Source organism: Lichenostomus cassidix, chromosome 2, assembly GCF_008360975.1.
Source record: "Lichenostomus cassidix isolate B80296 chromosome 2, HeHo_3.0, whole genome shotgun sequence".
Lineage (NCBI taxonomy): Eukaryota > Metazoa > Chordata > Aves > Passeriformes > Meliphagidae > Lichenostomus > Lichenostomus cassidix.
The window spans coordinates 115935147-115956930 of NC_139482.1; the positions used below are offsets into that span (position 1 = coordinate 115935147).

The window sequence follows — 21784 nt, forward strand, 5'->3', positions numbered from 1 at the left end:
TTTTTTTTTGAGATCTCTGTTATACCAATGAATTGTGTGAGCATTCAGCTGCCAAAAGGTACAGAGCAGCAATCACTAGCTTCCATACACAATTTTGTATTCTGACTGTAGAAATATAAACATATATAATATATAGTGATTTAAATGAGACTTCAGGAGCACAGGTAAAGTATTTAGAAATATCTGTATCGAAAGCAAAATAGATTTTATCTACTATTTTTAGAAAGTACTAACACAGTTTTCTGAACAAAGAAATGTGTCAGAACAGTATTATATCATCATGAAACAATTTTACCTGTTTTGATCAACATATACATGTGTATAAATGTGTGTAGGTGGATATGTATATCCATATGGATTGGTATGTCATTGAATACACGCATATTTTGGTTCAAACATAAGTATATACAGACTCCCCTTAGTTTTGAATTCACTTCCAGGCTGATAACTAGAGACTTTTTAAAGGCTCATTCACTACTACCTGATCAATTTCAGTTTTACAAATACAATTAATTTTAAGCATCTCTCCTATGAAGACAAGCAGAGGTAGCTGGGCCCTTTCAGTCTGGAAAGGAGATGAAAGAGAGGAGAACTTATCAATGCCTACAGATATCTCAAGGGCAGGTGTCAAGAGGATGGGCCAGACTCTTCTCAGTGGTGCCCAGTGACAGGACAAGGGGTAGTTGGTACAACTCAAACACAGGCACTTCCATCTGAGTATGAGGAAGAAAGGAAGGCAGGGCCTTGGAACAGGCTGCCCAGAGAAGCTGTGGAGTCTCTTTCTCTGTAGAGAAATTCAGCAGTAGCAACCTGCTGTAGGTGAACCTGCTTTAGCAGGGGGTTGGACTACATGATCTTCAGAAGTCGCTTCCAACCCAGCAAGTCTGTGATTTTGGAATAGAAAATCATTATCTTCAAGTATGAATATACTTATAATCATGCAGTTTTCCTTAAAAATCATACTGTCCCTTAAGATTTTTTTTGTTTACTACCATAATAAATAATTTTCTTATTAGCATGGAATTATAATTCTGATTTTGGTAGTTATATCATTTAATAAGAGTTCCTCAATAGTTCTCAAGATCCATGCATTGTTTCCCTACTCCCAAGTACTCTGACCTTTTTTTAACTGGCTCATTTGGTTCTAGTTTCTACAAACCTAACTTAATATTGATTTTGTTTTAGTCTCCACCTTCTACCTCTTTGGCCTTTCTGTTTAAATTAAATCTGTTTTTAAATGGATGCTATCCCAACCCCCAGTTGCCAGCACCTCAGCCTTTTCACTTAAATTGCATCTATTGTTAAATCAATCTTACTCCAGCATCCAGAGTTGCTCTCCTGAGCTTTCCACTCAACATCACATACAGGCCTAAGTGGTGCCCATTCCTGTCTCTACCTTTCATCCAGCTGCTCCATTAAAATGAAACCTCTTTACAAATCCATTTTCCACTTCCAGTAGCAATCCTCTTACTTCTTAATTTCTGAATGGCAGCGGCCTTGTGTCTGTTTTAGTTTGTGAAGCTTAAAAAGAAACTTTTCAGATTCCCATTCTTCTGTGTAAATGCCATCTCTCCCAAATCTGAAGTGTCCTGCAGATGGGTTATCTTAATTCCTGGGTCTCATCTTAACTGGCATCTATTCCATTGTTACAGCTGCCTGAGTGACAATTTCCCAGTCAGCAATCATGCCTAAGATCTCTGTCTTGTAATAACTGTTGCCTTTGGTGTGGGAAGCATAAGCCTGCAGTGAATGATGTGCCCCTGTAATGAAGGGATGTGCTGAGCCAAGGAGGGCACAGGATTAGTGAGGCTCTAGTGTGTGCTGTAAATTGTCTTTATTATATGCTGATAAGGAATCTGGGAATTTGGTGAGCAATGAGCAGTTAGTTGAGACAACTATACCCACAGCTTGCCTGATATGATGCATAACTCAAGCTGTGGGACAGACCCAACAGACTTTCAGATGCATTAGAAGTTTAGGTGGTCAGAGTTCTCAATGCCTTTTCCTCTATGCCCATGCCTGTACTGTGAGAGAGATGCTGAAGTTTCATCTCAGAAGGAAGAGAAGTCCTCCCTTCTTCCTTGCACATAATAGCTTCAAAAATGAAAACAGATCCATGCAGACCAGCTGAGCTGGGAGACAGCCACTGATTTTTCTTGAAGATAAAGTTTATTCATAATTCTAATAACACTAAGCTTTGAAATACAGCAGTAAAAAAGCCAAAGCTGTTTATTTCTTAAGAGAATATCCATGACAAAAATGATACAATATGGGTCCCTTTTTATCTAATGGGTTCCAGTGTATGTAATCACACATTGTATCATTAGAGGATATTCAAAATACTTTGTAAAGCAGGTACCATAAATTCAAAAAGAGATGGCTAACCAGCACAAGTCAGTGAAGTACATTGAACCAAGCCATAAATTTCAGATCATAGTCAGATAAATTTTGGAGATAGTTTTATTTGGTAACAGATACTTTCTCAAAATGTGGCATAGTTGGACAACATGAAGAAGAATTAACTATCCACCATTTTTTCCATTTTTTAAAATCTCCACTCTGAATCTCATAAACCTAAAGGCAAGCAGCATCTTCCACCAAGAAAAGTTGTCAGGTTTTTTTGGAAAAGAAAGGGATAATTAATGCTGATAAGATCAAAGCAAGAGAAAGACCCTTGCAAATAAAGTATCAGAAGGATTTCTTAGAAAACCACAGTCAAAGAACAAGAGAAGGGAGAAGTTATTAACTCACTTGGTCAGAGCATGGTGCTAATTAACACCAAGGCTGTAGGTTCTATTCCTGTATAGGCCATTCACTTAAGAGTTGGACCCAATGATTCTTGTGGGTTCCTTCTAACTCATATATTCTTTCATTAAAATATTGAAACTAATTTAGGTGTTTGTTTGCTATACACTTTTCTTTATCCTATGAAATTCTTACCTCTTCTATAGTTCTATTTACTATGTCTCTGATGTCATCACAAGTTCAACCTTTCATAAAGTAACCTTTTTTAGTTCCTCCTGTTTTAAAATTTGACTTGTCTGTATGTTGTGCTTTTTAGATTTTCTAGTTGTGCTATTTCAACAGCCCTAATGGTTTCAGTATATAAGCAAGATTTATAGCAAGAGGTGTTGTCTTAATAAATCAGGAGATATAGCTGTTATGGTTTTCCAGTTGAGCCAGTTGGTCAAATAAAATATATTGCCTGTTCCTAGAAAAGCTGTTTTTCAAAAAGGCTACATTATATTTATAGCATTTATTCTGTATTGCTGATGTGCTTTATTAGCTCTTTGTCATAACAACACTTTCTCTTACCAGTGCTCTGTGATTTGGGTCATAGCTGGACTCACTTTAAACTTCATTTGACATTCTTTTGCCTTGAATCAAGAAATATACAGTTGGTTTTGTTAGCAGAAATTTAATCTCAGTTAATCTGTGTTTGTCTCAATATCACAGATTAGGTACAGCAAAATTAAGTGATACTATGTGACTCTCACCATTTATATGATGGCTCTTATTCCTTGGCATTGATTTCTACTCATTCTCTTTTCCTCCCTAATCATGACAATGTATTCTTTTGGAGGACTGGAATTTGAGAGTCACAATGTTTTCATAAAAGTGTATTTTTACTTCATCTTTCTTCAGGGAAAGTTTTCTTATGGATGAGGGCAGTATTGCATTATCTTTCTTTTTCATGAGCAAATTGATTCACTGGTGGCTTCAAAATGAGTCTTAATCCTGTTACAGACTCTACTCCAGACATTCATCTTTCTCCTAATATGAAATGATACCACTTTCAAACAATGAGAAAACCATTTCCCTAGCTATCATGTTTGCTAACATATGTGATATTTCTTTTTTCACTCCATCATAGATGAGAAGACCACTGGTTATTGTAAGATCCCATTTTATAGAGCTCTGCATTCTTAGCTCTATTTTAAAAGTTGAGAAAGTAGTCATTTTATGTTTTGAGGTGTTAAGGAGCTAATTTGACTTGGTGACAGAGATGGTAATATCAAAAGCGATATTAAGAGATGAGAAAATTGACTTGAATGTGAAGATAGAGCAGGGAAAAAAAGCAATAAAAACATGGGGAGCAATGGATTTCCTCATTTGCAGAGAAACCACTCAGAGAGACAAATGGGTACTCATGGATGCACTTGGATATGATTAAGTAGTAAACTTAGCAGATACATCCACAATGGCTCTAAAATGCTGGATGATCATATATTCTGAGGTGGATGGAGGGTACCATAGAAGAACTTGATACTGGGGCTGGAAAAGGCTCACATGATAACAAAAGATTATTTTGCTGGCTTCCTCATCTTGAAAAACCAAAAGCAAGAACAAACAGAAGATTAGAGCTTGTTGATTTGTGCTCAGAGATAAAAAAATGAAAGGAAGATATTGAGAATCTGGAGGTCACTGAAGGGACTTATCCACTTCTGTTTCCTATCTGTAGACTTTGATTCAGAGAAGGCACAGTAGGACCACAGGCTTCTGCCGGGAGGGATTTTCTGCTGGGATGAGGAGAGGAGGGCTCCATCAGTGCTGGATGCAGCATGGCCTGCTTAGCAGAGGGAAAAAGGTAGTTTGGATCTGAAGACACTGAAACCTTGGGGGATTTGTGGTAGAAAACTTTGGGGTCTGCCACTTCAAGGATTGAAGCAGACCATCCCTAAGCGAGATGCAGCTGTGAGTGCAGTGTAGTTGCAGGATTTCTACACAATGACACTCATGGTCATGAGGGCAAAGGCAGGATGAGAAAGAGGATGAGGAAATGGAAATAGCCTCATCTGAAATGGAAAAAGTGTTAGAGAGTATTAATGGGTTTGATGTCATAAAGTGGAAAATAGATCAGTATTCTTTTGAAAAAGCTGATACCTGACCTCTCAGGCTGCTGGAAGTACAAGCTTTAGCATCTGGCAAGTTCAAAATATCAAATCTTTTGAGGTAGAGATGGTAGTTCTGCACCTGGATCCCAACTAAATCACCTAATAATAAAGGAAGGGCCAGGGAAGAAGGAGACTTCCCTGACTGACAGCAAATGACATCAACAGGCATACATGTTAAGCAGATTTTAAAGCAAATAAAAAAGAGTTATTAAGGAAAAAGAAGTTGCAACATGGGCTGAATATGACAGAGCTTCAGTCAGCCAGACCTTTGAAGTGGATGTGCATGGTTCTCTTTATAGAAAAATTCCCAAAAATACCACAACACAAAACTCATAAAAGGCAGAATTAATTGCATTATAAACTAACACACTTCTGAAATGGAAAACTCACTGGATCATACAGAACAGAAAACAAGAGGATTATAGAATTTCCTCCAGTGCTTTCTGTGTCTATGTAGTTGGAAAACCATTTGAGTCTCAGCCAAGTCTCTGGCTTCTTGACTTGCAGGATATTCTGCTTGGCCTCCCAAGTTCTTCTTTCCATCATCTCTAAGGCCTGCCTGGTTTGCTGCTCCCCACTGCAGGCTTTGCTCGGGGAGTACGTTGGCAGCTCCTTCCCTCTCTGGCTTGCATCCTGTGCTGTGCCATGAGCACACACACTGCCCTGAATATCCTTGGCTCACTTCATGTTTCATAAGGCAAACAAAGATACAAACACATGAAGCAAATACCATGTCATAGAGGATGATAGTAGCAAATTTCAGAAACAGTCTTTTATCCCTAGGAAGGTGGGAAGCTGGGAAAAATCCAGAATCACCCAGTGATAAGAAGAATCCCTCCAATCCCGTAACCTACTTTTTTGAAATAAAATTAATGTTCTGTTGTGAATGGACGATATGAACTTTCTTCAATACATAGAAATCCTTTCCTCCAAATGTCACACATGTTCTAATATGTCATGTATTTGATCTTGCAAATACTTTTCTCCAGGAATTTTATCTTTAATTATTCATTAGGGTTGAACAGGGTCAGCATTAATTTTAAAAATAGGGACCATTAATTTTTACAAACTAAAATATCAGTGATTTGTAGTTAAGGTTAGAAAAAGCAGTTGTGATATTCTTGGGTGTATAATAACCAGGCACTTATAAATACTTAATTGTTGCCTCAAAAATAAATAATTGGATCATACTGGCAAATAACTGAAGCCAAAAGAAATTCTATGAATACAAGGAACAACAGACCAGGAATAGAGCCCTGTAGGACTCAACTGACAGGAAAAAAAAGTCCTAACAACTTGAAAGAAAAAAACACCTAACCTGTAACCTAGAAGTGAACTGTAGGTGGAATAAATCAATTCCAATTGGTCTGAACATCTGCACTGAACATTTTTGGAAGAATGCTGTAGTTTATGGCATCAAACTCAGCAGTAATATAAAGGCACACTAATACATTGCGTGTATTCCTGAATCAGAATACCAAAAAAAAGATCAAAGCTTAACTTCAAAAAGCAGATTCAGAGTTCTGTCTCTTTTGAAGTCAACTTGGACACATTTGTTGTGAAGATCACGTGTCTGGAGGTGTGACTGAAGCTGTTGCAGCCTTCTGCACAATAGTCTTTACCTGGAACTATTTAAGCTGCCATTTTAGTGGATGCACTGGATATATGTTATGAGAACTCAATGGTATCTTTCTCTCCTAGTACCATGTGAATGTAATTGATATATGTCGTTTCTGGACATTAAATGTCTTTTATGCATGGTTTATTTTTCCTTTGCAGGTTTAATTTGTACATAGGTGGTATAGTAACTTTAGGAGAAAGAGGGAATCACAGAGCATTCTGCACCAAAAGAAAATTGATTAAAAAGTGTGCCAGAAAGGGGAAAATCAGTAATTAGTGAGGACTGTTTTTTACCAACTTCACATCTCTAATTTTCTCACTATATTAAAAATTATCATAGAAATTTTAATTATAATTGTTTGCAATTTACTTTGGTCATATGCAGAAAGAAGACTACCCTTCACTGCATTTGAAATCTCATACTAGAACTAGCAATAGCACCTTTAGTACAAACCTCAGAAAAAAACCCAGCTTTGTTTATTTGAAATATTTTTAAATACAAATTCTGTCTGTTAGTATTCTCATTAAGATATCAGTATTTTCATTAAAATGAGGAACAGAAAAATAGTGACCTATATAGCAAAAAAATGTATCATCAGACATACTTAGTTTGACTTGCATTGCTGAAGAATAACATAAATCAAAGTCAGCTGTGCTGAGATATATGGCATGGTTGATGCCCAAGCTGATAAGTATTTAGAGAAAATACAATATAAAATTTTAAACCAAAATGGAAAACTACTCCTCATCAACTTAAACTTTGCATGTATGTTGGCAGATACCGCAATGTCAGGAAAAACTGATGTTTTCTAAAGCCTAAAGGAAACAATTTATACATACCTGCAGCTTAAAGTATATTTTTTTCTGATACAAAATTAGTGATAGTAAACTTGTGGTAAGTATTTTCCTACAGGCCTTATGTGTGATGACCATACTTTCCTAGGGACTTTTACTGTGCAGTGCCCAGGAGTCCTCAATTACTTGAAATTGACTGGAAAATACTTACTTTTAAGGGGGAGAAAAAACCCAATCACCATAATCAGGCAGCCTGTCACTTAGTTTCAATAACGGGATGGTATTGCTGTAAATAGCTTTCAAAGGCATGGCACAGAGATTTTTGAAAGATACTTTCATGTTTGGAATGGTTGAGGAGGTCTTGGTTAAGAAGGTTTGAGCAATTTTCACTTCCTAACATCCTAGATCTTCTTCATACTTCCTTCATCTTACTGGGCAGTCATATCTTGGAGAATAAGTGATAATGATATCTTGGATGTCACATTACCGATAAAATGAGGAGAGAGTTCAGTAGCAAATATCACAGATAATATTTCCATGCCAGTGCCCTTTCCAAGGCAACTTGTGAGAGGATGCTTCTTTCAGTGCAGTCCTGTAGAGAAGTGTGGGTTACAAGGGGTAGGGACATTTCTAAAATTATGATCTATCCTGCTGGTGAAGACTAAGAAGGAAATCTGGTGCAAATATCTTAACAATTAGTGTGGATCATTGAAATATTCCCCTTCTAGCTTCCAGTAATAAAAATTTAAGTAAAAGATTGTCTCTTAGTAATTATCCACCACTTTATCCTGTTTTAACCTGGTTACCATCTGCCAGTACTTTATAAAAACCGAGCAGCAATCAGAATGCCACAAATTATTATGGATGTCTCTTCTACTCCCTTTCTTAATTGTCTTGCACACATTTTCCCTCCTTTAGTCCTCTACATAAATGGAAAGCTATTCCTGTGATCCTGCAATGGAATGTGTGATTCTTCTGCTACATGACTTGAGGCTTAGGTGCTCAGGCTTAGGATGAAGAGGGGAAAATGGGGAGTATTGGCTCCAGATAGAGACCTGGCTCAGTCTGGCTGGTGCAGTGAGGGGTGTAAGGGCAGTGGATCTCTTGAGGGTGGAAGGCAACTGAAAAAATAGACACCCTAGGGAAAAACATGCTTATCTAGAAAGTTTATGTAAGCTACAAGGGCAAACATTGGAAAGTCCAAAGTTTGGACTTTATGCATGCAGCACTGACTTATCATCAATCCCCCAGTTTTGCTTCCTCTTTCAAAATGATTCTGGATCCTTTTCTGCTAGTTACACCCTCCTCAGCTGCATACCTTTGCTTAATAAATATAGTTGCATTGATATATTGCCATTCAAAAAATCTCAGTACTAGCAAAATAATGCAAAATAGTATTTGGAGTTTCTTAACATAAGTTAAGAAAATCTTCTGTACATAAAAATACAAGTTCGAGCAGCTGCTAGTCTGCCTCTCCCTTGGAAAGGGGACAGCTGGAGGTGCCAACCATTCAAGCCATCAGCTTTGGGGCTTACTCCCATTTATAAAATGGGGAGGCAAGCATCATAGCAATTGTGCTGTCACCACATTGCTTCTCTGTTCATATCCTGCACCTCCAGACATGCTTGGAATTTGCCAACTTTGAAAGAAAAAATTAGTAATATACCAGTGAGCTGACAAGCTCTGGCAGCTGTTTGCACAGGGCCTGCCAGCAGGTCAATGGGATATTGCAAGAGAAGCTGAATTCCAGATGAGTGGGTGGAAAAGGAGAAAGGATTTTTTTTCTGAGCTCTGATTCTTTTACGCTAACTTTAAGGGAAAGCAAATTTTAACTTGCATATGGGTGAATGAGCTGGATAAATAGTAGCAAGGCAACCCAAAATGCCATCTGTCTAGAAAAGAATAACCCTCAAAATTACTGATGACAGTGGATACACTTTCTTCAGCCAGCAGCATACTGCACTTTTCTCACTCAGGCAGATTATGACAAGCGTTCCTCTGATATGGTCCGTGAATGAATGAACATCACTTTAATGGGCTGCCTGCGGTGGACAGCCAGCTCAGATTTGCACTTCCAAGCACAGCAGGTAGTGAACTCTAAAGGAACATTTCACACTGGTCATTAAGCATCCAGCATGACCACAAAACTGAGGTGACACAAGGAGAGAGCAGTTCCCTGGGAATAGGGATCATGTTTTGCAGCCAGCTGCAGATAAAATAACCAGCTTCTGCTGTAACCTGCTATTATCTGTGGGATGCTAAAAATTCCTCTCCTTAGGATTTTAAGTTTCTCTCTGCAGGACTGTAGTTAATGATTGGACGACATGGGGTGTTCCTTGTTTAGTGACTGAATATCCCTACTGCTAACAAGTTGTGGTTGTTGGTTTGGGGTTTTTTATAGATTTAATGCATAGTACTACAGAACTGTAGAGAACACTGTTTTTTAATTGAACTTTATTTCAGGCTTATGCAACTTTCTGAAGCTGTTTAATGTAGTCCTATGAATCTATGGTAGAAATTATCCCTAATCCATTAACCAGGCAGAAATAAACAAAAACAATTATTTTGTATCATCCTTAAACCAATGTTTTCCCCTTGGAAAACCTATATAAATGTTGCTGTTATTTACTTTTGGCCAATTAAACAGAGGTACATACGCATCCAAAGGTTCATTCAGTGTAAAGTTTTAAGATCTTTGATGCCTGCTTGCACTGAAATGTACATAATAATGTCTTTGCCTCCAGTGAAAATAAAAACTCAATTTTCTGTGTTTAATAGCCATTTGTGGTCTTAGTCCTGGAAGACTACTAATTATAAGGGATGAAAATACCAGGGAAAATCAAAATGAATTTTTAAAACTAAAAGTAACTTATAATTCAAATAATTGATGATGGATCTTCATATTAAAGAACTATCAGCCGTGAAATAGAGTGAATAATGAAAAATGGCACATTCCATCAATTTGTGTGCTAGAACAGCTTCTTGCCTTGAGAATGTGCTTCACATGAATTTTAAGGTGAACTTCAGCTTTAATATTACATAAGACATCTTGGATTGCAAAAGGGAAAGCCTCAGCTAAACAGGTTTGAGCAGCTCATCTCAGCACTTGCTGGATGGTGCTATTAAATATATTCTCTTTGTCAGAACAAAGACACATCTATGTTGTCAATCATTATTACATCTCAACTTCATTTCTTGCTCAAGAAGATTTGTTGGTAGAAAGGCTAGTTACTTTAAATTCTCTGCCTGCTTACAATTGCAGATGATGCTTGTGATTGCTGAGAGGAATGACATGCAGTTCTGAAGTGGTGAATTGCCTCTAAAACATTCTTTTAGCTTCTTGCATTAACGTGTTCAATAAAAAAAAAAAAAAGAAAAAACATAAAGAACATCTAGACCTTTGGAAATCAGGGAAAGCTAAAGCACATAACAAAAAAAAATTATGGATGTGATTTATTCTAAAATTTATTCAGTAAATATGTAATGTATTAGACATCTAGCATTCAGCTCTGAGTTTCCCAAAATATGAAGGAGATTGATCTGTTAAAGCACATCCAGAGGAGGGACACCAAGTAGATTAGAGGGATGGAGCATTCTCCTGTAAGGAAAGTCTGAGAGAAATGGGGTTGTTCAGACTGGAGAAGGGAAGGCCTCAGGGTGACCTAATTGTGGCCTTCCAGTACCTAAAAGGAGCCTACAAGAAAGATGGAGAGGGACCTTTTACAAGAACATGTAATGACAAGACAAGGGGGAATGGATTTAAACTGTAAGAAAGTAGATTAAGATTAGATATTAGGAAGAAATTCTTTACTGTGAAAGTGAGAAGACACTGAAGCAGGTTGCCCAGAGAAGTTGGATGCCCCATCCCTGGAAGTGTTCGAGGCCAGGCTGGATGAGACCTGGAGTAATCTGCCCTAGTGAAAGGCGTCCCTGACCACAGCAGAGGGTTTGAAACTAGGTGATCTTTAAGGTCCTTTCCAACCCAAATCATTCTGTGATTCTATGGTTTTAAAAATCAACTTCTACAAAAATTTTTCTGCAAGTATTTCCTCTGTAAGGGTTTGATCCCATTAGTGCTGAAGTCAATTTTGACCTATGTTGTTTTATCTAGTGACAACATTCTGAAGGAGACCTGCAATGTGAAGGAAATATATTAGAAAGAGGAGGTGCAGATAGGCTGGTGCTGGCACTCGGGCTGGGCAAGCTCTTCAGCACATTATGTTCTGCTCAGACAGTCTTAAGAGAACAGCCTTGGGGCAAAGGTGATACTGTCTGATTAAAGTACATCAAATTCAGTTTTCAACCATGTTACACCTTTTCCGGACTCAGGAGGAGAGGCAAACTGAAATCAACAGGAGTATTTCCACAGATTTCAGTGGAAATCTCAGTCTGTCAGTCTCTGAGCCTCATTTTCCTATCACCTCATCCTGGCTAAGCACTCTTTGTTGGTCTACCTAGTGCACACATGGACTGGGAAAGGTCTGTTTCTTCATTAGTTGTTCATACAGCAATTAGCACAATGAATATTGAAATTCTGCTTAGGGCTTTCATATATATGCCTATATATAAACTAATGAAGGAAGTTGCTTTCCATGCAACCAAAGAATCCTAAGGTACTGTGAATTTGTCAGCTCTGGGCAGGTCTGCAAAAAGCCCTTTGAAATCAATAAAGTAGTTTCTTCCACAAACCTGCTTTTAAGATTTCTAAGATAGCTTGAAATTGTGGCATCTTGGAGCTGCTTAAAATCTTACCAAAATAGCAAAAGAGTCTGACTAAAATGTCTTTTTTGAAAATCATTATCATTATAGAAGGAAATAAAAAGTTCTCGAGGGCACATTATTTCTCTTAGTAGGCGGATTCTGAAAAGGCATCCTGACCCCACAAGTTCATCCAGAGAAGATGCTGCTGCTTTTTCACATTTAGTTATCACCTGTTTATTCTTGACTCATCTCTCATGCCGTTTGGTTTTTTTCCGATGCTTTACGATTCCTGCAAGTCCATTGAGCCTGAAGCGTTTAGTTCAAATTTGATTCTCAAACTAAACTGTTTCCTTTGCCTAAATTTCTAAACAACTATAAAAGAGCTAAGGGGAATTATTAAATACTATATATATCATCTATATCTATATTGCCCTAAAGAGAATCAGCTGTTTTACCCTGCAGTGGTTTCTCTTTACATGCCCTGCACATCTATGAATGCTTTTGCACACACACTGGCAGGAGTGTGTATATCTGCTCATCCCACTGCTGCCTGTCTTTCCAGGCGTGGGACTAAATAGACCCCAAGGAAGACAGAGCATGGAGCTTTCTGTAAGCAGTGTCCACAGCATCTTTATCTACTTGGTTTATTTCTCATATGCAAACCTGTGTGTGCAGTTATTTTTTTTTTAAATATAATTTGTCCACGTTTCTTTTTCAGTTGACATATTTTCATTTCCATTTGTTCATTTGTGGAACTGTTGTATTTTCAGTTGATTTCATAGGCGGACTTGACACATACTCCTACCGACAGCCCCCCCAGGAACATGTTGAGTTAAAGCCTGTAAAGCCTGTAGGTAAGGTTTTGGTCCCACGGACCACATTAATCCTTCTAACTGAACTGAACTGAAAGCTAACCTTCTCCTAAAATAATTTGGGCATCAGATTACTGATAATTTAATTATATTTTAATTGGAACTTAATTAAAAATTAATCCACATAAAACATTGGAGTAAGGACGCTTTGTCATTGATGGCATATCCACCAAAGCAAGGATTAGGAGATATCACCATGTCTGCCACGTTGTGCCTCATCTTAACACAAGGAGAGGCTCTCTCTGAAGGATGGAATTGCTTCCTTGCTGAATTTTTAGCGAGAAAAGAGCCAGTTTACAGCTTCTGCTGCTGCAGAAACCTTAATGAGATTAACCCATTTGTAGAAAAGCAGAGGTTTTTACATTTTTCTAGCTACTGAAAGAAAAAAAATTTTATGAAAAACTGCTTGTCAGCTTAAAATCTGACTATCTGTAGAGTTTCACTGGAAGTTCATTATCTCTTTGTCATCACTTATTTGCTTGCACCATGAAATTCACATTTTCATAGACTCTTCCTGCTTTGCTACCTAATGAGTAAGTTTGAATGCATATATATTCTTTTTATTTGGAACAATTACGATATGGGGAGACTTTACTAGTATATGTATTTTTACAGAAGCTCATATAATTTCAAATAGATGATTTTTCAAAGTATTATTAGTAAATCAGAAGATGTTAGTTTAGAAACTTGTTATGGTTGGAACTTGTTGTGATATTTTCTGTCTTTAAATTTACCTTTGGGCCTTTCATGCCTCTTAAATGCAACATGAAATGCACGTAGAGCTAATTGACTGAAACTAATTTAATGACTTGCTGTATTTTACTTATCATTTAACAGAGTTAGAAGGGGTTGAAGGTTTTTCCTGGTCTGTGCATGTGCTAGGAGTTTTAATTTAAAGTGGACAATTGCTAAAAAATGTTTAGCATTGGAACTTGACACCTGAACTTTGTGACTTTATTATTTTTTGCAGGTTTTTAAAATATATTTTATTTACTATGCAGCTTTCAATTTGTAGAAATAAAGAGACAAAATTTTACTAACTATTTACCAAATATTATGGAATTATGAAGGCCCAAAATTTTGGTGTATACTAGAAAAGAAAGAAATAACACATTAAGACAACTAAATGAGACTATGAACCTTCTGGCTTTTGACTAAGTCGATGCTCTACATTGAAATCTACTTTTTTTTTAGTAATATTTCATTAAATATCTATGCTGCATTTTCTGTCAGGAAGATGACTGCAAAAAGGGGGTTTGACCCTTCTGAAAAACTGCTAGAGTATAAAGTTAAATTGATATTCAGGAGCAAGAAGGCCATACCTACAACATTTATACCTCTCCATGAAAGATTTTAATCTCTAAACCTACATTCAGATTAGTTTTAAGCATATCAAGTGCATAAATGTTTAGTACTTTCTTATCCAACTTGTTATAACTAAAGAGGAGGATAAAAGACATATTCACTAAATACTTACAAATACATTCCTGAAAAATATATTTATTTGTTTTGCCATAGAAAAGTCACAGCATCTGATAATTTGTTGATAGCAGTTTTTCAATAAGTAGCTCAAGGGATTTTGGGGTTCTTGGTGATCTCACAGTACTGGAGAATAAACGTTATCTTCCCATTTCCCATGTATGTGTATCTTTGTGCAGCTGGGAGGACTCTCTCTGGCCCCTTTATTGCTTCAAGGAGTATAAAACTGGGAGAGAAATTATATTGTGTTTTCTTCTTTATTGATGTTTTGGTTGTATATACTGAAAGATATAGTGAACCTTTATCTAAGCTGATAGGGAAATTACTGTCAGTGATCAAAGTCTGAATTAAAAGCCAAATTGCTGGATATAATTTGACCAGTGGATTGTGCCAGAACTTTGCAGATGCTTATTTCTCTGCAGCACATTAGCCTTCTTGACTTCCTTTGATAAGTTAATTGCTATCTGTATCAGTTATATATAGTCTGAAAATTGATAGTATCCCTAAAAAATGTGACTACTGGTGTCCAGGCTGTGCAAAACTCCATTTCTGAGAGTCAGAATTCTCTTAGAACTGAACATGAATAATGCTTGTAAAAATACATTACAAGCCTTTATAAATTTTATTTTATAGATGAAAGCTTGGTTATATTTCTTTTTCTCATCCCTTTTATTTCCCTTGTTTCATTCATAAATTAACTAAACATAGCCCATTGAAAATACAAGGCTCTGTGGTCTCATCCAAGCTATGCTGAAGACAGTCTGGTTTTACTTGTGCTCATATTCAGTATAATGTCTACTTCGTGCTACCATAATTATTAATGATTAGCAAGACTAAGATTAGTTTTCCTTCTCACCTCTGAGAAGAAGTTATATTTGAACTTGTTCCCATGGGGAACAATTTTTAATCCAAATATGAATGATCATGGCTTGTCTGTTTGCTCTTTGTTCTGCCTGTAACTCTGTTAGGCTATGGGACAAGGAGAAGGAGGATCTTTACTCTCAGCCATGCAGTTTCAATTAAGATGTGTTAAGGCAGGAGACAACAGGGGAAGTAGAAAAAAAATTGTGTCCTCTTTGGGACTAAAGCACATGGACTGTAAGAAGACTATTGTGCCCGTTTAAAGCACAGTATCAACAGCCAGGTCACTTGGTAATGTATAGAATTGTTTCATGTACTGCTGTGTGGAAAAGAGAGGAGCATGGTGGCTAGAAGGAAAAAATAAGAACCTACATTTTGGCTTGCATTAGAGGTTATTATTATTAATATTAATGATATAATATATGTTAATAACATAACATAACAATGCTGTAATAAGAGCAATGTACTAATATAATAATGAAAATGGAAATTATAATTGTAATAGTAGTAATAATAACAAAATAAAATAAAATAATATTACTACAGCTTTGAGTAACCCTATCTGGACAGACACTGAATCCTTCATTTCAGTTAGGGATGTCCCTAGCCTTTTTAAGAACATTGCTAACTGGTGCTGTGGAAATGATCCACTGTGTGAGAAACTGTGCCAGTGGAGAGGTCACCAGTCTGTGATGGATCTGTGTGATCCTGTCCTGTTTGTGTCTTCTCCTGAGACTTTACCCATCTTAAAATTGCTCTGAAAGACCAACACAGATTCTCCAAGATTACACAAGTAAAAATGGTTTTCAGGGAGTCATGTATTACATAGATTCAGCAGCTATGTGAGGACTATAAATAGTGTGAGTTCATCTCAAGTGTTCCTATTTGTAATCAGATCATGTCAGAATTTTATAACTGGGTGAAAATATGTTTACACTGTTGAAATATATTATGCTAAAACGAATCTATTATTGTATGAGTTTCAGATATGTTTTTCTGGCTATGGGGCTTCTCCCAAATGTTTTTTGGTTTTGTGGTATTCATAGTACAAAGCTACTGATTTGTACCCAGCCATTCATTCTTGACCATATAGATGAGCTTCACAGCTGAGGAAATTAGTCACCAGATGAGATTTATCCACTTGTTTATTAGTTACTAACCTGTCAGCTGGTATGAATTTACAGCTTAGAAATTAGAAGATAAACAAAATAGGTTTTAATTTGTCAGTAATTCATATATGCTGCTTTTTAGGTCGAAGTAAGTAATGAACATGGACTCAAGACTTCTGCTGCTGTAGCTGAAGAAACAGATTTTAGAAGAAAAGACCAACCTTGTGACTCATCATTCTGGAAGAAATCCACCACATCCGTTCCTCACGGCGTGTGGATTGTTCTTCCCACAGGCTCAGTGTCATTATCAGCGTCGTTATTTCGTAGATCCTTGTAGATGATCTTGAATTTTTAAATAATTTACTTATATGGACACTTGTAAATTGTAAATTTTTTTCTTTTTTAATTTCAATATTTTTACAATGTTTAGTGTTGAGGCATGAAAACAAAGCAACCTGTGAAAACTAGGACGAGGGTGTGTCTTTCTCAAAAAATCATTATTTTTTGACTGAGAAGATCATACTGTTTCTGGTCAAGATTGTGTCAGTAAACAGTTATTTTGACTCCAAAATATGTAGCAGGAGTCAAACCCTAACAGTGTACAAGAGATCATTTCAATGCTGTATTTTGAATTTACAATGTCCACTCCTTGCATTGTTTGAACTGCTGAAGGCAGCAGGGATTGATCTATGGCTATTCTTATCCAGATTTTCAAACACTAATGTATACTCACCTAACTGTGGCAATTCATATATGACTTCTCTTTTCCTAATCTCTCTTGCCCCAAGTCCATCACCAGTAGCTGTCTCTGATTTGAAGAGAAGTAGGACAACTGCTCTATGGATGTCGATCTCTAGGAACCCTCACATCCAGGGCTGTTTAGATGTCAGTGATTTGCACATTTTTAAACTCCTTGCCTCCCTTCTCCCAGGAAGAAGCCAAGCATGAATGTACAGTACAAGGCACCAACTGAAGCCTTAGAAGCCTCTGGGGACTAATTTTTCTCTTAATTTAAAAGTAAACAATCAAAACTGAAAAATGTGTGTAAAAATTTGTAAAGTTATTTGTAAATACTTCTAGACAAAGAACATGTATGTAACTGTGGTATTTTGTTTTCTATTCTGTCACCACTAGCATAAAGTGATACACAAAGCTATTTTCTCTGGAGAACTGGCAGCCTTTTTAACAGAACACTTTGGTTCTTTCATCTTAATTACAATATAAAGTGCTGTGTAGATTTGTATGCCCCAGAGAGTCATGTCTCTCTACAGAGCCTGTGTGCCTCAACACTGGGCAGAAACATCATGAGGGTTTTGAGGCTGTTTGTGGTTTTGTACTTTTCTCACTTTATCGTTTCTTTGGTGGGACTGCCAGGTAGGATGTTCCTTCTGATACGTGTTTCTCTACCTCTACACCAGAGGCTGAGCAGATGCCCACTAAGTTCCTCCACGGATACCCTAAGAAATCTTCAGCCGATCTAAACAATATTTAGGTCCTAAATTAGCAGTCTTCTCTTGTGGCGTGTATTTTCAAGTCTGAGCTGATGAGAGCTAGAAAAAAGCTTGCCTTGATTCTTTCCCTCCTAAAATCTGTGTTATTTACCAATATGAACCTGTTAGGGATGCTAATAAATGCAATAGAAGAATGACAAGGTGACATGGTAGCAAGGGTCTTGTGGTACATGCTCCTGCTTTCCAGCTGGTGACTTAAAGAGCTCACCAGTACAACCTGAACTTTGGTTAATCTTCCCTGAAACTGAGTATGAAGTAAGTATTAAGACAAAGTCAACAAGAAATGACAGCTGAAAAAAACTCTACCTTCTTTAGTATTTCTGGGACTGGATATACATCAAATAAAGGCTTCCAAGTGAACCCAGTGCTGCCCTCAGGACCAGGTGTGAAGATCAGGAATGACTGCTACACCCTGCTTGATGCCACAAGTTCAACACACTGTTCTGGCAGGGGTTTGGATGTGTGTTTGATTTTTCTGCCAAGGCATTCTGCTGGACCATGTTTAATGAATTTTTCTGGATGTCTAAAACCTGTCTTTCTGTAAGCCCTTCACAAATGTGTGCATGTCACAAAACTTCTGCAAAGACAGAACCTGGTTCTCCTCCCTTTGAAATATCAATCACTATTTTAGCCAGGGAACACAGACCAGTATATCCCAAATACACTTAAAATCTCAGAATCATTACCAATACAGTGAGTGTGCCATCTGTCTCACTTAACAAACAGAAGAATCCTGATTGAGAGGAATTTGTCTTCATTAGAACCAGCCAAAATGCAGGCTGAAATGCCAAAGGAAACTGTCATTCTTTTCTAAACTGAGACACCCAAAATAGTATCAATCAACCTGTGCATGTTGGAGTAAAAAAATCTTGAGAATAATAAATGCTTTGGAATGTTAATTGCTGTGTCCTGCAGTATAGTAGGACATACTGGCCAACATCTTTGTAGGTAGCCTTGAGTAATAGTTCCTTTATTTTTGCGTAACATGCTTTCAGTAAGGTGTTAGCTGAGTCCCAGGTCAGCCAGCTACATAGGAAATAAATATATAAATAGTTGACACTCTAAATAAGCTTGGATAGTTTTCTTAAGCTTAACTGAACCATGCAATTTCAGGAAATGACTAGGTTTGTACTGCAAAACAGAATTTGCTGACAATCTTAAAACCTCAGAGATTATCAGTTGCTACAAACTGTTCTGGTGGTATTAATAAGTCATACTGTTACAATTTAGGGCATCTGAAGATCTGTCCTTCAAACTTTTAGACTTTTCTTCTTTCCATGAGTTTCTGTTTAATTCAAGTTTTACAGAGAATCAGATTGGCCACAGTACTTTAACTGACAGTAAAATGGAGGATGTGACTGCAGAAATACTGCACTGCATGTTCACTAAGGACTGAGCCAGGTACCACCAGCCTCCTAAAATGGCAGCTGATGTCTTGAGGATCTGAAAACAAAATCTGTAGCAATAAATTAACAGATTTTTGCCTGGTGCAGTGACATACAGTGATTATATATTACAATTCCTGAAATTGCTGGTTGGACTCTTTCATATCCATAGCAATTTTTTTACATCAAATTTGAAGTAAGTTTTTTGAAACTCAGTTTTGGTCTGAAGGAACTCTCTTCTCCATGTTTGGATCCAGAGTTTCACTTCTTCCTCCAGCTGCCCCCAGCTCAGGCATTGCAACACCATTGTCACCTCTGTTGGCATTGTCACCATGTTGGCAGTGTAGCCTTTTTCTCATCAGTGACCTCAGCATTCTCTGCACCCAGCTGCCTGCTTGCTTTTCACATGGGGATTATTGTGTTGAAAAAGCCAACCCAGCAATCTATCAAGGTCCTTTAACAGACTTTGACAGTGGCAAACAAAAATTGACATCCCAAACTAATTGGCTTGCCTCCTTCCAGTATCAGCCTCATCTAGTTTAATTATAACAAATTACAACCTGGCAGCTCTTTCAGACAATGAAAAGATTTCAGGTTGGGAAAATGTTCCTTCCATGTAAAGCTTCAACATCAGTGGGATGTTTTTCACAAATGAGTTCATCTCTTACCTGCTATTCTGGGCGTTTTGACAGAAACCTTCTCCTTAGTACCCAACGCAGTGATGGGGTCAAGTGGTTGCATGCCAGAAAAGGACTTGTACAGCAGAATGGCTGGGCTGCAGCCTGAGGTCATGTCAGATGGGTTAGGGTTGCATGAGGTGGAGGGTGGCCTCATCAATGCAGCCCTAAAGAAATGGTCTCTCTCTCATCTCTGTCCAGGGAGCTGACTATCCCTGCAACTATAACTGGGGATCATCATGAAAGGTTCATTAGTTTGCAGAGGCTTCACGAGCAAACTAATACATGTGTTATAGACAGTCAGGGAACTCAAATCTGTGAAAATGGACCCAGAAAGAAGATATTTTATATGAAGATTACTGCTTCAGTATTTGCCCCTCAGAGCTATGTCTTCATTGCGTTCTGGTAGTGTGCTCCTAGCATGTCAACTCTGATCACCCAGCATTACCAGCAGCACTCTGCTTCACTGTAAGGGGACACAAGGCTGTTCAGGACCCTAAATAACTATTTAGCAGCTAAGGACACAGAGCTAGCCTGTACTGCTTGCTTTTTGACAACTACATGTAAGTTGTGCCATTTTCCCCAGGCTGACAAGCCATCTTTATTTATTGGCTGATAAATGATGGTTTCTTGACACAATTTCCCCTTCCTTCACAGAAGTCATAGTTTGAACGATTCTCTTTGATTTTGAACAAATTAAACATCTGGATTTAATTCCTACTTCCACATGAGTACCTGCTCATCAGTCACACAACACAGTGCTGGATGTGACAGCTCTGTGGAAAAGCTGCCCTTGCATGGTCTGCTGCCTCTCAAAACCAGCAACAGACTGAAGATAGTCTCACTAAGCAGCAGCCATGCATAAATAATACCAGGAATGCAAAAAAGATTCTCCTTGTTTTGCTTATTCCCCTAGGACCCAATATCACTTCTTTGAGTTCTCTGTCCCAGTTTCCTATTTATTTCACACCAGCCAAATTCAACCATGCTTTCAAAACACTCCTGTAAGTCAGTGCCAAGCAGACTTGCTGAAGCTTGAATTTTAAGTTGGCTGAATATGATTCCAAGAGTAATCTAATTTCTCATTTTCCACAACATTGCGTGCCTGCCCAATTAGTAGAGCATCATATACAAGGAAGGGTTACAGCATCCCCTAGCACGTGATGTATTTGGAATGAGAACTGTGCTACACATGAGCAAAGAAATCAGCTTCCCGTGCTGGCCCATACTATTCAATAAAATGTCAGTGGTGTGTTGCAGTGCTTTATCTGCACGGCCAGAAACAGGCTGGAAAGCAGGTAGAGTCCCAAGTGCTGGGGCAAATGCAAGCCAATGGCCTGTTTAAACAACCTTGATCTGATGTTTATAATCCACACTGCAATTTCTGGATCTTTTTCTTGGCAAATAAAGCTGCTCTTGGCCTATAAATTGCAGCCAGACCTTCAGGTGGGTGATAATGAGTAACCTTCTATGCCACTCTTACACACACACACACACACACACACACACACACACACAGAGAGAGAGAGAGAGAGAGAGAGAGAGAGAGAGATGTATATATACACACTTTTTTTTTTTACCCCAACAAAATACGAAAAGCTGATCTCAAGAGATGAGTCCTGATGTGCTTTTGATGACGAAATATTAAATTCATGCACTCCGATAAAGATGTTCCTATCTAAATGAGGACTTCGCCTAAGTTAAGCTGTGTGCTTGGGGAAATACTAAATTCAGGTATGTAGCTAACAGATGTATAATATGTATCTGATTTAAAAGGCACTTCTATTAATCTGATTAGTTAGTAAGAAATTAGATTTGTGGCTAGTTTAATCTCATCAAACTGATTTCACATCACAATAATCTGAAAGGAAAAATCAAG

At 37.6% G+C, this 21784-nt stretch overlaps 1 protein-coding gene across 1 annotated transcript in view; it reads left to right on the forward strand.

Moving 5' to 3' along the window:
* Window positions 1-19068, forward strand: part of NKAIN3 (sodium/potassium transporting ATPase interacting 3) — a 343480-nt gene extending 324412 nt beyond the window's left edge. The window contains 4 exon segments of the mRNA XM_085052921.1: window positions 12782-12861; window positions 16475-16492; window positions 16494-16586; window positions 16589-19068. Coding sequence (XP_084909047.1) covers window positions 12782-12861; window positions 16475-16492; window positions 16494-16586; window positions 16589-16669 — 272 coding nt within the window. The 3' untranslated portion in view covers window positions 16670-19068.
* Window positions 19069-21784: the final 2716 nt, after the last annotated feature.